This window comes from Oncorhynchus masou, unplaced genomic scaffold (assembly GCF_036934945.1).
Source record: "Oncorhynchus masou masou isolate Uvic2021 unplaced genomic scaffold, UVic_Omas_1.1 unplaced_scaffold_584, whole genome shotgun sequence".
Classification (NCBI taxonomy): Eukaryota; Metazoa; Chordata; class Actinopteri; order Salmoniformes; family Salmonidae; genus Oncorhynchus; species Oncorhynchus masou.
In genome coordinates, this window is record NW_027012260.1 from 117,603 (window position 1) to 132,500 (window position 14,898).

Sequence of the window (14,898 nt, forward strand, 5' to 3'; positions counted from 1 at the left end):
GACAGACAGACAGACAGAAATACAGGCAGACAGACAGGCAGACAGACAGGCAGACAGACAGGCAGGCAGACATAATATTAATTCAGCTTTTCCAGCTGTCTCATTATATTGTGTGTAAACCACTTCCTGAATCCACAGTGAATACATCATGAGTAACACCAATCCTCCATGTAAAACATCATTGCAGACCCCAGTGTTAATTTACAACAGTTTATAATGGGGTGCGGGTGTGTAATGTTATTCTAATCAAAGTCTATCCTCTGGGTGTTGCTGTTGAGATTAACAATATGGATTGCTGCTGTGAATAAATTGAGAATGCTGTTATATTATGCAAACGGTTGGTCATGGTGTGAACATACTGTCAATTACTGCTCTTGTTCTCACAACTCCCTCTTTAATTCTTTATAACCTCTCTTCTCCCCCTCTCTCTCTCTCTCTCTCTCTCTCCCCGCTCCCTCTCTCTCTCTCTCTCTCTCTCTACTTCTCTCTCTCTCTCTCTCTCTCTACCTCTCTCTCATCTCTCTCTCTACCTCTCTCTCTCTACTTCCCCCTCTCTTCCCTCTCTCTCTCTCCCTATCTCTCTCTCTACCTCTCTCTCCTCTCTCTCTCTACCTCCCTCCTCTCTCTCGTCTACCAATTCAATTCAATTCAATTCAAGGGGCTTTATTGGCATGGGAAACATGTGTTAACATTGCCAAAGCAAGTAAGGTATATAATATATAAAGTGAAATAAACAATAAAAATTAACAGTAGACATCACACATACAGAAGTTTCAAAACAATAAAGACATTTCAAATGTCATATTATATATATATATACAGTGTTTTTACAATGTGCAAATGGTAAAGGACACAAGATAAAATAAATAAGCATAGATATGTGTTGTATTTACAATGGTGCGTGTTCTTCACTGGTTGCCCTTTTCTCGTGGCAACAGGTCACAAATCTTGCTGCTCTGATGGCACACTGTGGAATTTCACCCAGTAGATATGGGAGTTTTTCAAAATTGGATTTGTTTTCGAATTCTTTGTGGATCTGTGTAATCTGAGGGAAATATGTCTCTCTAATATGGTCATACATTGGGCAGGAGGTTAGGAAGTGCAGCTCAGTTTCCACCTCATTTTGTGGGCAGTGAGCACATAGCCTGTCCTCTCTCTATCTCTCTCTCTCCTCTCTGTGTGGTCAACAAGGGGTTATATGTGATTGTTTTAATCCTTCATGGTTTCTGTTGGTTTTCTAGATAATCAATGTACATCTCTCTCTCTTCCTCTCTTTCTCCATCTCTTTGTCCATCAGGTTGTGTTGGTGGTCAGTACCAGCGGAAGCTGTACAAGGATCTGTTGACTAACTATAACCGTCTGGAGAGACCAGTGTTCAACGACTCAGCTCCTATACTGGTGGAACTGGGCTTCACACTGTTACAGATCATAGACGTGGTGAGTCTCTCTGTATACTGGTAGAACTGGGCTTCACACTGTTACAGATCATAGACGTGGTGAGTCTCTCTGTATACTGGTGGAACTGGGCTTCACACTGTTACAGATCATAGACGTGGTGAGTCTCTCTGTATACTGGTGGAACTGGGCTTCACACTGTTACAGATCATAGACGTGGTGAGTCTCTCTCTGTATACTGGTGGAACTGGGCTTCACACTGTTACAGATCATAGACGTGGTGAGTCTCTCTGTATACTGGTGGAACTGGGCTTCACACTGTTACAGATCATAGACGTGGTGAGTCTCTCTGTATACTGGTAGAACTGGGCTTCACACTGTTACAGATCATAGACGTGGTCAGTCTCTCTCTGTATACTGGTAGAACTGGGCTTCACACTGTTACAGATCATAGACGTGGTCAGTCTCTCTGTATACTGGTAGAACTGGGCTTCACACTGTTACAGATCATAGACGTGGTGAGTCTCTCTGTATACTGGTGGAACTGGGCTTCACACTGTTACAGATCATAGACGTGGTGAGTCTATCTCTGTATACTGGTAGAACTGGGCTTCACACTGTTACAGATCATAGACGTGGTGAGTCTCTCTGTATACTGGTAGAACTGGGCTTCACACTGTTACAGATCATAGACGTGGTGAGTCTCTCTGTATACTGGTGGAACTGGGCTTCACACTGTTACAGATCATAGACGTGGTGAGTCTCTCTCTGTATACTGGTGGAACTGGGCTTCACACAGTGACAGATCATAGACGTGGTGAGTCTCTCTGTATACTGGTAGAACTGGGCTTCACACTGTTACAGATCATTGACGTGGTGAGTCTCTCTCTGTATACTGGTAGAACTGGGCTTCACACAGTGACAGATCATAGACGTGGTGAGTCTCTCTCTGTATTCTGGTGGAACTGGGCTTCACACAGTGACAGATCATAGACGTGGTGATTCTCTCTCTGTATACTGGTGGAACTGGGCTTCACACAGTGACAGATCATAGACGTGGTGAGTCTCTCTCTGTATACTGGTGGAACTGGGCTTCACACAGTGACAGATCATAGACGTGGTGAGTCTCTCTCTGTATACTGGTAGAACTGGGTTTCACACGGTGACAGATCATAGACTGTGTGTGTGTGTGTGTGTGTGTGTGTGTGTCTGTTTTTTTGGATGGGTCAGTGAGTTGAGGTAAATATGGATGCAGACCCATGCTTCCCTAATGTTATTCTGTAGTATCTTCTGATGCAGGCCCATGCTTCCCTAATGTTATTCTGCAGTATCTTCTGATGCAGACCCATGCTTATCCATAGCTGTATATTATACTTCCTGATATTATTCATTGACTTAGAAACCCACAGCCCTCACTGTATCCCCTCTGTCTCTCTCTCCTTCTCTCTCCTCTCTCTCCCCCTCTCACTGTATCCCCTCTGTCTTTCTCTCCTTCTCTCTCCTTCTCTCTCCCCCTCTCACTCTATCCCCTCCGTCTCTCTCTCCTTCTCTCTCCTCTCTCTCCTTCTCTCTCCTCTCTCTCCTTCTCTCTCCTCCTCTCACTGTATCCCCTCCGTCTCTCTCTCCTTCTCTCTCCTCTCTCTCCTTCTCTCTCCTCCTCTCACTGTATCCCCTCCGTCTCTCTCTCCTTCTCTCTCCTCTCTCTCTCCTTCTCTCTCCTTCTCTCCCTCCTCTCCCTGTCTCCTTCTCCCTCCCTCTCTCTCCCTCCTCTCCCTGTCTATTCCCTGTCTCTCTCTCTTCCTGTCTCCCTGTCTCTCTCTCTCCATCCCCTTGTATCCTTGTTTTCATTTTGCCACTCCAGAGGGCTTGACTCGCTTTCCCAACATGAAAATTCAATCTTGGAGGGTGATGTGTTGCTCCCCTCCCCCTCACATATTTTCTCTTGCTCTCTCAACCTCTCACCTTTTTCAGCTCGCTCTGCATTCTTCTCAATCTCAATTCTCTTCACTTTCTCTCTCTCTCTCTCTCTCTCTCTCTCTCACGTTCTCTCTCTCTCGTTCTCTCTCGCCCTCGCTCTCTCTCTCTCTCTCTCTCTCTCTCTCTCTCTCTCTCTCTTAATATAATTCCAATTCAATTCACTTTATTGGCATGACATAACAATGTACATACTGCCAAAGCTTATTTTATTTTCATATTGTAAGATAAGAATAAGAATCAAAATGGTCAACGGGAGAACAGTAACAACAGTAACCAAGGGTTAAAATAACCATACATTCAACTATAACAATACAGTAGAGTACATGTGCAGGTTGATTTTTTATTTATTTTTTCATTTGACCTTTATTTAACCAGGCAGGTCAGTTAAGAACAAATTCTTATTTTCAATGACGGCCTGGGAACAGTGGGTTAACTGCCTGTTCAGGGGCAGAACGACAGATTTGTACCTTGTCAGCTCAGGGGTTTGAATTCTCAACCTTCCAGTTACTAGTCCAACGCTCTAACCACGAGGCTACCCTGCCGCCCTGTGTTAGACACTGTCCCTCAACCTATGGCAGGCAGCAATGTAGTGCGCTGCCAACCCACAGCTCTCTGCGTCCTCCCCCAACAGGACGGGTAGCCTACTCTCATCAGAGAGGTCTTTGAAACCTTCAATAAGGTTTTCAAAATTGGGGAAATGACACTCTCTAATTGTTTTAAATCTTTTACATTTTGTCAGGAAATGCAGCTCTGTCTCAGGTTCTGTTGTTGTGCTGTGGTTGCAGAGCCTTTCCTCTACAGGGAGCCAGGTTTTCCTGTGTCTACCCTTCTCAATGGCAAGGCTGTGCTCACTGAGCCGGTGTCTCTCTCTCTGTCTCTCATTCTCCCTCTCTCTCTCTCGTTCTCTCTCTCTCGTTCTCCCTCTCTCCCGTTCATCCTCTCTCTCTCGTTCTCTCTCTCTCTCTCATTCTCTCTCTCTCTCGTTCTCTCTCCCGTTCTCCCTTTCTCTCTCTCTCTCCCTTTCTCTCCCTTTCTCTCCCTTTCTCTCTCGTTCTCTCTCTCGTTCTCTCTCTCGTTCTCTCTCTCGTTCTCTCTCTCGTTCTCTCTCCCGTTCTCCCTCTCTCCCGTTCTCCCTCTCTCTCCCGTTCTCCCTCTCTCTCCCGTTCTCCCTCTCTCTCCCGTTCTCCCTCTCTCTCTTGTTCTCCCTCTCTCCCGTTCTCCCTCTCTCTCTCGTTCTCTCTCTCCCGTTCTCCCTCTCTCTCCCGTTCTCTCTCTCTCTCCCGTTCTCCTTTTCTCTTTCTCTCGCTCTCTCTCGTTCTCGTTCTCTCTCTCTCGTTCTCTCTCTCTCTTGTTCTCTCTCTCTCTCGTTCTCTCTCTCCCTCTCGTTCTCTCTCTCTCGTTCTCTCTCTCTCCTTCATCCTGTTTCTTTCTGTCTCTCTCTCCTCCCTCTCTCTCACCCCCTCAATCTTTCTCCATCTCCCTCTCTCTCCTCCCTCTCTCTCACCCCCTCAATCGTTCTCCATCTCTCTGTCTCTCCAGTTGGCTGTTAAAACAACAACAAAGTTTCCTGGAGGATCATCAGTCACTTTGTCTCTCATATCTGTAACCTACAGTATTGACCTACCATATCTGTAACCTACAGTATTGACATACCATATCTGTAACCTACAGTATTGACCTACCATATCTGTAACCTATTGACCTACCATATCTGTAACCTACGGTATTGACCTACCATATCTGTAACCTACAGTATTAACCTACCATATCTGTAACCTACAGTATTGACCTACCATATCTGTAACCTACAGTATTGGCCTACCATATCTGTAACCTATTGACCTACCATATCTGTAACCTACGGTATTGACCTACCATATCTGTAACGTACGGTATTGACCTACCATATCTGTAACCTACATTATTGACCTACCATATCTGTAACCTATTGACCTCCAATGTCTGTAACCTATTGACCTACCATATCTGTAACCTACATTATTGACCTACCATATCTGCAACCTACAGTATTGACCTACCATATCTGTGACCTACCATATCTGTAACCTACAGCATTGACCTACCATATCTGTAACCTGCAGTATTGACCTACCATATCTGTAACCTACAGTATTGACCTACCATATCTGTAACCTACAGTATTGACCTACCATATCTGTAACCTACAGTATTGACCTACCATATCTGTAACCTACAGTATTGACCTACCATATCTGTAACCTATTGACCTACCATATCTGTAACCTATTGACCTACCATATCTGTAACCTACATTATTGACCTACCATATCTGTAACCTATTGACCTCCAATATCTGTAACCTATTGACCTACCATATCTGTAACCTACATTATTGACCTACCATATCTGCAACCTACAGTATTGACCCACCATATCTGTAAACTACAGTATTGACCTACTATATCTCTAACCTACAGTATTGATCTACCATATCTGTAAACTACAGTATTGACCTACCATATCTGTGACCTACAGTATTGACCTACCATATCTGTAACCTACAGTATTGACCTACCATATCTGTAACCTACAGTATTGATCTACCATATCTGTAAACTACAGTATTGACCTACCATATCTGTAACCTATTGACCTACCATATCTGTAACCTACAGTATTGGCCTACCATATCTGTAACCTACAGTATTGACCTACCATATCTGTAACCTACGGTATTGACCTACCATATCTGTGACCTACCATATCTGTAACCTACAGTATTGACCTACCATATCTGTAACCTATTGACCTACCATATCTGTAACCTACGGTATTGACCTACCATATCTGTAACGTACGGTATTGACCTACCATATCTGTAACCTACATTATTGACCTACCATATCTGTAACCTACAGTATTGACCTACCATATCTGTAACCTATTGACCTACCATATCTGTAACCTATTGACCTACCATATCTGTAACCTACATTATTGACCTACCATATCTGTAACCTATTGACCTCCAATATCTGTAACCTATTGACCTACCATATCTGTAACCTACATTATTGACCTACCATATCTGCAACCTACAGTATTGACCTACCATATCTGTGACCTACCATATCTGTAACCTACAGTATTGACCTACCATATCTGTAAACTACAGTATTGACCTACCATATCTGTAACCTATTGACCTACCATATCTGTAACCTACAGTATTGGCCTACCATATCTGTAACCTACAGTATTGACCTATCATATCTGTGACCTACCATATCTGTAACCTACAGTATTAACCTACCATATCTGTAACGTACAGTATTGACCTACCATATCTGTAACCTACAGTATTGACCTACCATATCTGTAACCTACAGTATTGACCTACCATATCTGTAACCTACAGTGTTGACCTACCATATCTGTAACCTATTGACCTACCATATCTGTAACCTATTGACCTACCATATCTGTAACCTACAGTATTGACCTACCATATCTGTAAACTACAGTATTGACCTACCATATCTGTAACCTATTGACCTACCATATCTGTAACCTACAGTATTGGCCTACCATATCTGTAACCTACAGTATTGACCTACCATATCTGTAACCTACAGTATTGGCCTACCATATCTGTAACCTACGGTATTGACCTACCATATCTGTGACCTACCATATCTGTAACCTACAGTATTGACCTACCATATCTGTAACCTATTGACCTACCATATCTGTAACCTACGGTATTGACCTACCATATCTGTAACGTACGGTATTGACCTACCATATCTGTAACCTACATTATTGACCTACCATATCTGTAACCTACAGTATTGACCTACCATATCTGTAACCTATTGACCTACCATATCTGTAACCTATTGACCTATCATATCAGTAACCTACATTATTGACCTACCATATCTGTAACCTATTGACCTCCAATATCTGTAACCTATTGACCTACCATATCTGTAACCTACATTATTGACCTACCATATCTGCAACCTACAGTATTGACCTACCATATCTGTGACCTACCATATCTGTAACCTACAGCATTGACCTACCATATCTGTAACCTGCAGTATTGACCTACCATATCTGTGACCTACAGTATTGACCTACTATATCTCTAACCTACAGTATTGACCTACCATATCTGTAACCTACAGTATTGACCTACCATATCTGTAACCTATTGACCTACCATATCTGTAACCTACAGTATTGGCCTACCATACCTGTAACCTACAGAAATTGACCTACCATATCTGTAACCTACGGTATTGACCTACCATATGTGACCTACCATATCTGTAACCTACAGTATTGACCTATAATATCTGTGACCTACCATATCTGTAACCTACAGTATTAACCTACCATATCTGTAACCTATTGACCTACCATATCTGTAACCTACAGTATTGACCTACCATATCTGTAACCTACAGTATTGACCTACCATATCTGTAACCTACAGTGTTGACCTACCATATCTGTAACCTATTGACCTACCATATCTGTAACCTATTGACCTACCATATCTGTAACCTACGGTATTGACCTACCATATCTGTAACCTACAGTATTGACCTACCATATCTGAAACCTACAGTATTGACCTACCATATCTGTAACCTATTGACCTACCATATCTGTAACCTACAGTATTGGCCTACCATACCTGTAACCTACAGTATTGACCTACCATATCTGTAACCTACGGTATTGACCTACCATATATGTGACCTACCATATCTGTAACCTACGGTATTGACCTACCATATCTGTGGCCTACCATATCTGTAACCTACGGTATTGACCTACCATATCTGTAACCTACAGTATTGGCCTACCATATCTGTAACCTACAGTATTGACCTACCATATCTGTAACCTACAGTATTAACCTACCATATCTGTAACCTACAGTATTGACCTACCATATCTGTAACCTACAGTATTGACCTACCATATCTGTAACCTACAGTGTTGACCTACCATATCTGTAACCTATTGACCTACCATATCTGTAACCTATTGACCTACCATATCTGTAACCTACGGTATTGACCTACCATATCTGTAACCTACATTATTGACCTACTATATCTGTAACCTACAGTATTGCCCTACCATATCTGTAATCTACAGTACTGACCCACCATATCTGTGACCTACCATATCTGTAACCTACAGTATTGACCTACCATATCTGTAATCTACAGTATTGACCTACCATATATGTAAACTATTGACATACCATATCTGTAACCTATTGACCTACCATACCTGTAACCTACAGTATTGACCTACCATATCTGTAACCTATTGACCTACCATATCTGTGACCTACCATATCTGTTACCTACAGTATTGGCCTACCATATCTGTAACCTACAGTATTGACCTACCATATTTGTAACCTACAGTATTGACCTACCATATCTGTAACCTACAGTATTGACCTACCATATCTGTAACCTTTTGACCTACCATATCTGTAACCTACATTATTGACCTACTATATCTGTAACCTACATTATTGACCTATATCTGTAACCTACAGTATTGACCTACCATATCTGTAATCTACAGTACTGACCCACCATATCTGTGACCTACCATATCTGTAACATACAGTATTGACCTACCATATCTGTAACCTATTGACCTACCATATCTGTAACCTACAGTATTGACCTACCATATCTGTAACCTATTGATCTACCATATCTGTAACCTACCATATCTGTAACCTACAGTATTGACCTACCCCATCTGTAACCTATTGACCTACCATATCTGTAATCTACAGTACTGACCCACCATATCTGTGACCTACCATATCTGTAACCTACAGTATTGACCTACCATATCTGTAAACTACAGTATTGACCTACCATATCTGTAACCTACAGTATTGGCCTACCATATCTGTAACCTACAGTATTGACCTACCATATCTGTAACCTTTTGACCTACCATATCTGTAACCTACATTATTGACCTACTATATCTGTAACCTACAGTATTGACCTACCATATCTGTAACCTACAGTATTGACCTACCATATCTGTAACCTTTTGACCTACCATATCTGTAACCTACATTATTGACCTACTATATCTGTAACCTACAGTATTGACCTACCATATCTGTAATCTACAGTACTGACCCACCATATCTGTGACCTACCATATCTGTAACCTACAGTATTGACCTACCATATCTGTAAACTACTGTATTGACCTACCATATCTGTAACCTACAGTATTGGCCTACCATATCTGTAACCTACAGTATTGGCCTACCATATCTGTAACCTACAGTATTGACCTACCATATCTGTAACCTTTTGACCTACCATATCTGTAACCTACATTATTGACCTACTATATCTGTAACCTACAGTATTGACCTACCATATCTGTAACCTACAGTATTGACCTACCATATCTGTAACCTTTTGACCTACCATATCTGTAACCTACAATATTGACCTACTATATCTGTAACCTACAGTATTGACCTACCATATCTGTAATCTACAGTACTGACCCACCATATCTGTGACCTACCATATCTGTAACATACAGTATTGACCTACCATATCTGTAAACTATTGACCTACCATACCTGTAACCTACAGTATTGACCTACCATATCTGTAACCTATTGACCTACCATATCTGTGACCTACCATATCTGTAACCTACAGTATTGACCTACCATATCTGTAAACTACAGTATTGACCTACCATATCTGTAACCTACAGTATTGGCCTACCATATCTGTAACCTACAGTATTGACTACCATATCTGTAACCTACGGTATTGACCTACCATACCTGTAACCTACAGTATTGACCTACCATATCTGTAACCTACAGTATTGACCTACCATATCTGTAACCTACAGTATTGACCTACCATATCTGTAACCTATTGACCTACCATATCTGTAACCTATTGACCTACCATATCTGTAACCTACAGTGCTGACCTACCATATCTGTAATCTACAGTACTGACCCACCATATCTGTGACCTACCATATCTGTAACCTACAGTATTGACCTACCATATCTGTAAACTATTGACCTACCATATCTGTAAACTATTGACCTACCATATCTGTAACCTATTGACCTACCATACCTGTAACCTACAGTATTGACCTACCATATCTGTAACCTATTGACCTACCATATCTGTAACTTACGGTATTGACCTACCATATCTGTGACCTACCATATCTGTAACCTACAGTATTGACCTACCACATCTGTAACCTATTGACCTACCATATCTGTAACCTACAGTGCTGACCTACCATATCTGTAATCTACAGTATTGACCTACCACATCTGTAACCTATTGACCTACCATATCTGTAACCTACTGTGCTGACCTACCATATCTGTAATCTACAGTACTGACCCACCATATCTGTGACCTACCATATCTGTAACCTACAGTATTGACCTACCATATCTGTAAACTATTGACCTACCATATCTGTAACCTATTGACCTACCATACCTGTAACCTACAGTATTGACCTACCATATCTGTAACCTACATTATTGACCTACCACATCTGTAACCTATTGACCTACCATATCTGTAACCTACAGTGCTGACCTACCATATCTGTAATCTACAGTACTGACCCACCATATCTGTGACCTACCATATCTGTAACCTACAGTATTGACCTACCATATCTGTAAACTATTGACCTACCATATCTGTAACCTATTGACCTACCATACCTGTAACCTACAGTATTGACCTACCATATCTGTAACCTATTGACCTACCATATCTGTAACTTACGGTATTGACCTACCATATCTGTGACCTACCATATCTGTAACCTACAGTATTGACCTACCACATCTGTAACCTATTGACCTACCATATCTGTGACCTACCATATCTGTAACATACTGTATTGACCTACCATATCTGTAATCTACATTATTGACCTACCATATCTGCAACCTACAGTATTGACCTACCATATCTAAAACCTACATTATTGACCTACCATATCTGTAACGTACAGTACATTCTCAGAATATTACCACGACATTCCCAGAATATTTCATAATATTCCCAGAATTCCCAGGGTGAAATGTTCATGTCAATGTTATCGACAGTGGATTGGAAACAGTGGATGTTTTACAACCTCCAATGTGGTTATATTTCAACAGGAGATTAGTGAAACCTCAGACTCTGTTAATGATATTGAATATGTTGTGTGTTCTCTCTCACTCTAAACTGCATAGATAAAAACATGTCCGCTCGTCCTCGGCTCCGCTCGGCCCCAGCCTGGTCCCAGATGGCGAGGGCTCGTAGGCTGTATGGCTGGGAAGCTGTGAAACTGTGAACGCGTGGCTTCCTCTCAATCAGTTCACAGGCTGCGCCTCCGAGCCAGCTGCTGCTCCACTACACCGCTAAACTTGTGTGTGTGTGTGTGTGTGCATGAGAGAGAGAGAGAGCCCGAATGAGTTTATTGAGCTTGCCGGGTGCAATGAAATCGTCCCAAAAGTGCAAACTGTGAAAGCTTGGTGGAGGCCTGAACTCCAGTGTGATTGGTCCTCACTGATGCTGCTTCACTACTTTCTAATCACAGTAGTGTATCGCTACACTCCATTATAGATGACCAGTAGAGAAGTTAGGAGTGGGGCTGATTTGGCCTTTTGTTTTTGTTGGTGACTGTTTGGTGTGTGTGTGTGTGTGTGTGTGTGTGTGTGTGTGTGTGTGTGTGTGTGTGTGTGTGTGTTAGTGAATAATGTAGGAGCGTGGCTCACCGTGACCATGGCTCCATCTGGAGGAAGGAGAGGAAGTGGGACAGGTCACAACACTCACCGTCTGACACACACACACACACACACACACACACACACACACACACACACACACACACACACACACACACACACACACACACACACACACACACACACACACACACACACACACACAGAGAGAGAGAGCAACCCATTGCCCTCTGTCCCTAAACCCTCTTTCTGGGTCACACACACATACACACAGTCACACACACATACACACAGTCACACACACATACACACAGTCACACATTCTAGGAAAAAAAACAGTCCTTATAACCAATCTGTTCATTTAGGGAGAGAGAGAGAGGACGGAGAGACAAAACAGTCCTTATAACCAATATGTTCATTTAGGGAGAGAGAGAGAGGACGGAGAGACAGAGAGACAAAACAGTCCTTATAACCAATATGTTCATTTAGGGAGAGAGAGGGAGGACAGAGAGACAGAGAGACAAAACAGTCCTTATAACCAATCTGTTCATTTAGGGAGAGAGAGGGAGGACAGAGAGACAGAGACAAAACAGTCCTTATAACCAATATGTTCATTTAGGGAGAGAGAGGGAGGACAGAGAGACAGAGAGACAAAACAGTCCTTATAACCAATATGTTCATTTAGGGAGAGAGAGGGAGGACAGAGATACAGAGAGACAAAACAGTCCTTATAACCAATCTGTTCATTTAGGGAGAGAGAGGGAGGACAGAGAGACAGAGAGACAAAACAGTCCTTATAACCAATCTGTTCATTTCGGGAGAGAGAGGGAGGACAGAGAGACAGAGAGACAAAACAGTCCTTATAACCAATCTGTTCATTTAGGGAGAGAGAGGGAGGACAGAGAGACAGAGAGACAGAGAGACAAAACAGTCCTTATAACCAATATGTTCATTTAGGGAGAGAGAGGGAGGACAGAGAGACAGAGAGACAAAACAGTCCTTATGACCAATCTGTTCATTTAGGGAGAGAGAGGGAGGACAGAGAGACAGAGAGACAAAACAGTCCTTATGACCAATATGTTCATTTAGGGAGAGAGAGGGAGGACAGAGAGACAGAGAGACAAAACAGTCCTTATGACCAATCTGTTCATTTAGGGAGAGACAGAGGGAGGACTGAGAGACAGAGGGAGGACTGAGAGACAGAGGGAGGACTGAGAGACAGAGGGAGGACAGAGAGACAGAGGGATAAAAGGAGGAAGAGCTATTTAGAATCAGGGCTTGTCGGATGTATTGTTCTTTTAATCATGTGATTGGATGTCTAGTGTTCTTTTAGTCATGTGGTTGGATGTCCATTGTTCTTTTAGTCATGTCATTGGATGTCTATTGTTCTTTTAGTCATGTCATTGGATGTCTATTGTTCTTTTGGTCATGTGATTGGATGTCTATTGTTCTTTTGGTCATGTGATTGGATGTCTATTGTTCTTTTAGTCATGTCATTGGATGTCTATTGTTCTTTTAGTCATGTCATTGGATGTCTATTGTTCTTTTAGTCATGTGATTGGATGTCTATTGTTCTTTTGGTCATGTGATTGGATGTCTATTGTTCTTTTAGTCATGTGATTGGATGTCTATTGTTCTTTTAGTCATGTGATTGGATGTCTTGTTCTTTTGGTCATGTGATTGGATGTCTATTGTTCTTTTGGTCATGTGTTTGGATGTCTATTGTTCTTTTAGTCATGTGATTGGATGTCCATTGTTCTTTTAGTCATGTCATTGGATGTCTATTGTTCTTTTAGTCATGTGATTGGATGTCTATTGTTCTTTTGGTCATGTGATTGGATGTCTATTGTTCTTTTGGTCATGTGATTGGATGTCTATTGTTCTTTTGGTCATGTGATTGGATGTCTATTGTTCTTTTAGTCATGTGATTGGATGTCTATTGGTCTTTTGGTCATGTGATTGGATGTCCTAGAGAGAGAGTTCTGGTCTTGTTGTTGTCCATGGTGTTCTTTAATACATACCACATCAGGGCAGGAAGCTGTAGAGATTCCCAACAGGGATGGGACTGCTCATCCTGGGTTTCCCTGATGACATTCGCTGTATGTGAGGTATTACAGCCTGAATCTGTGTTCTAATTGGCACCCTATTCCTGAAAGAGCCCTATGGGCCCTGGTCCAAAGTAGTGCACTATATAGGGAGTAGGGTGCCATTTTGTAAAGTATTAAGTCTGTGTTTTCCGCATGCTGTTGAGGTGACAAGGATAGATTGCATTTTAGATTGCATTTTTTGCATCTTCCATTTTCATTGTCTGTGTATTATTCAATAAACCACAGGCAGGTTATAGAGTCATGTCTTTTCCCTGGTATTCCCAACTGAGGTAATGGGAGGTGCAGTTCCTGGAGTTTCCCAGATTAAATATGCTATTTGTGAGGTATTCAATTGTAGTATTTTCATCAAGTCGTTGCTTGTGAGGTGAACGGTGATTGGATTTTATATTACAGAGGATTACTCTTTCACAGTTTTAATTTCCTACACTCATTAATTGGATAGTATGTGTTGTCAATCACTACCCTGATCCAATCAGAGCACTCTGATGGGGAGGTTAGAGCGATCCCATTGGGTTTCTATTCAACCAAAACAAAGCGGTAAGGGTAAATACATTGATAATAAAACCAAGATAACGGTTGTAGCAGACAACAGAGAAAGGTCTTTGTGTTTACGAGCCT

General features: G+C 41.9%; 1 protein-coding gene across 1 annotated transcript in view; it reads left to right on the forward strand.

Moving 5' to 3' along the window:
- LOC135536255 (neuronal acetylcholine receptor subunit alpha-7-like) overlaps positions 1-14,898 on the forward strand; it is a 74,666-nt gene that overhangs the window by 22,929 nt on the left and 36,839 nt on the right. Inside the window, exon 2 of the mRNA XM_064962620.1 lies at positions 1,298-1,437. Within this exon, the coding sequence (XP_064818692.1) occupies positions 1,298-1,437 (140 nt within the window). The remainder of the gene's footprint in view (positions 1-1,297; positions 1,438-14,898) is intronic.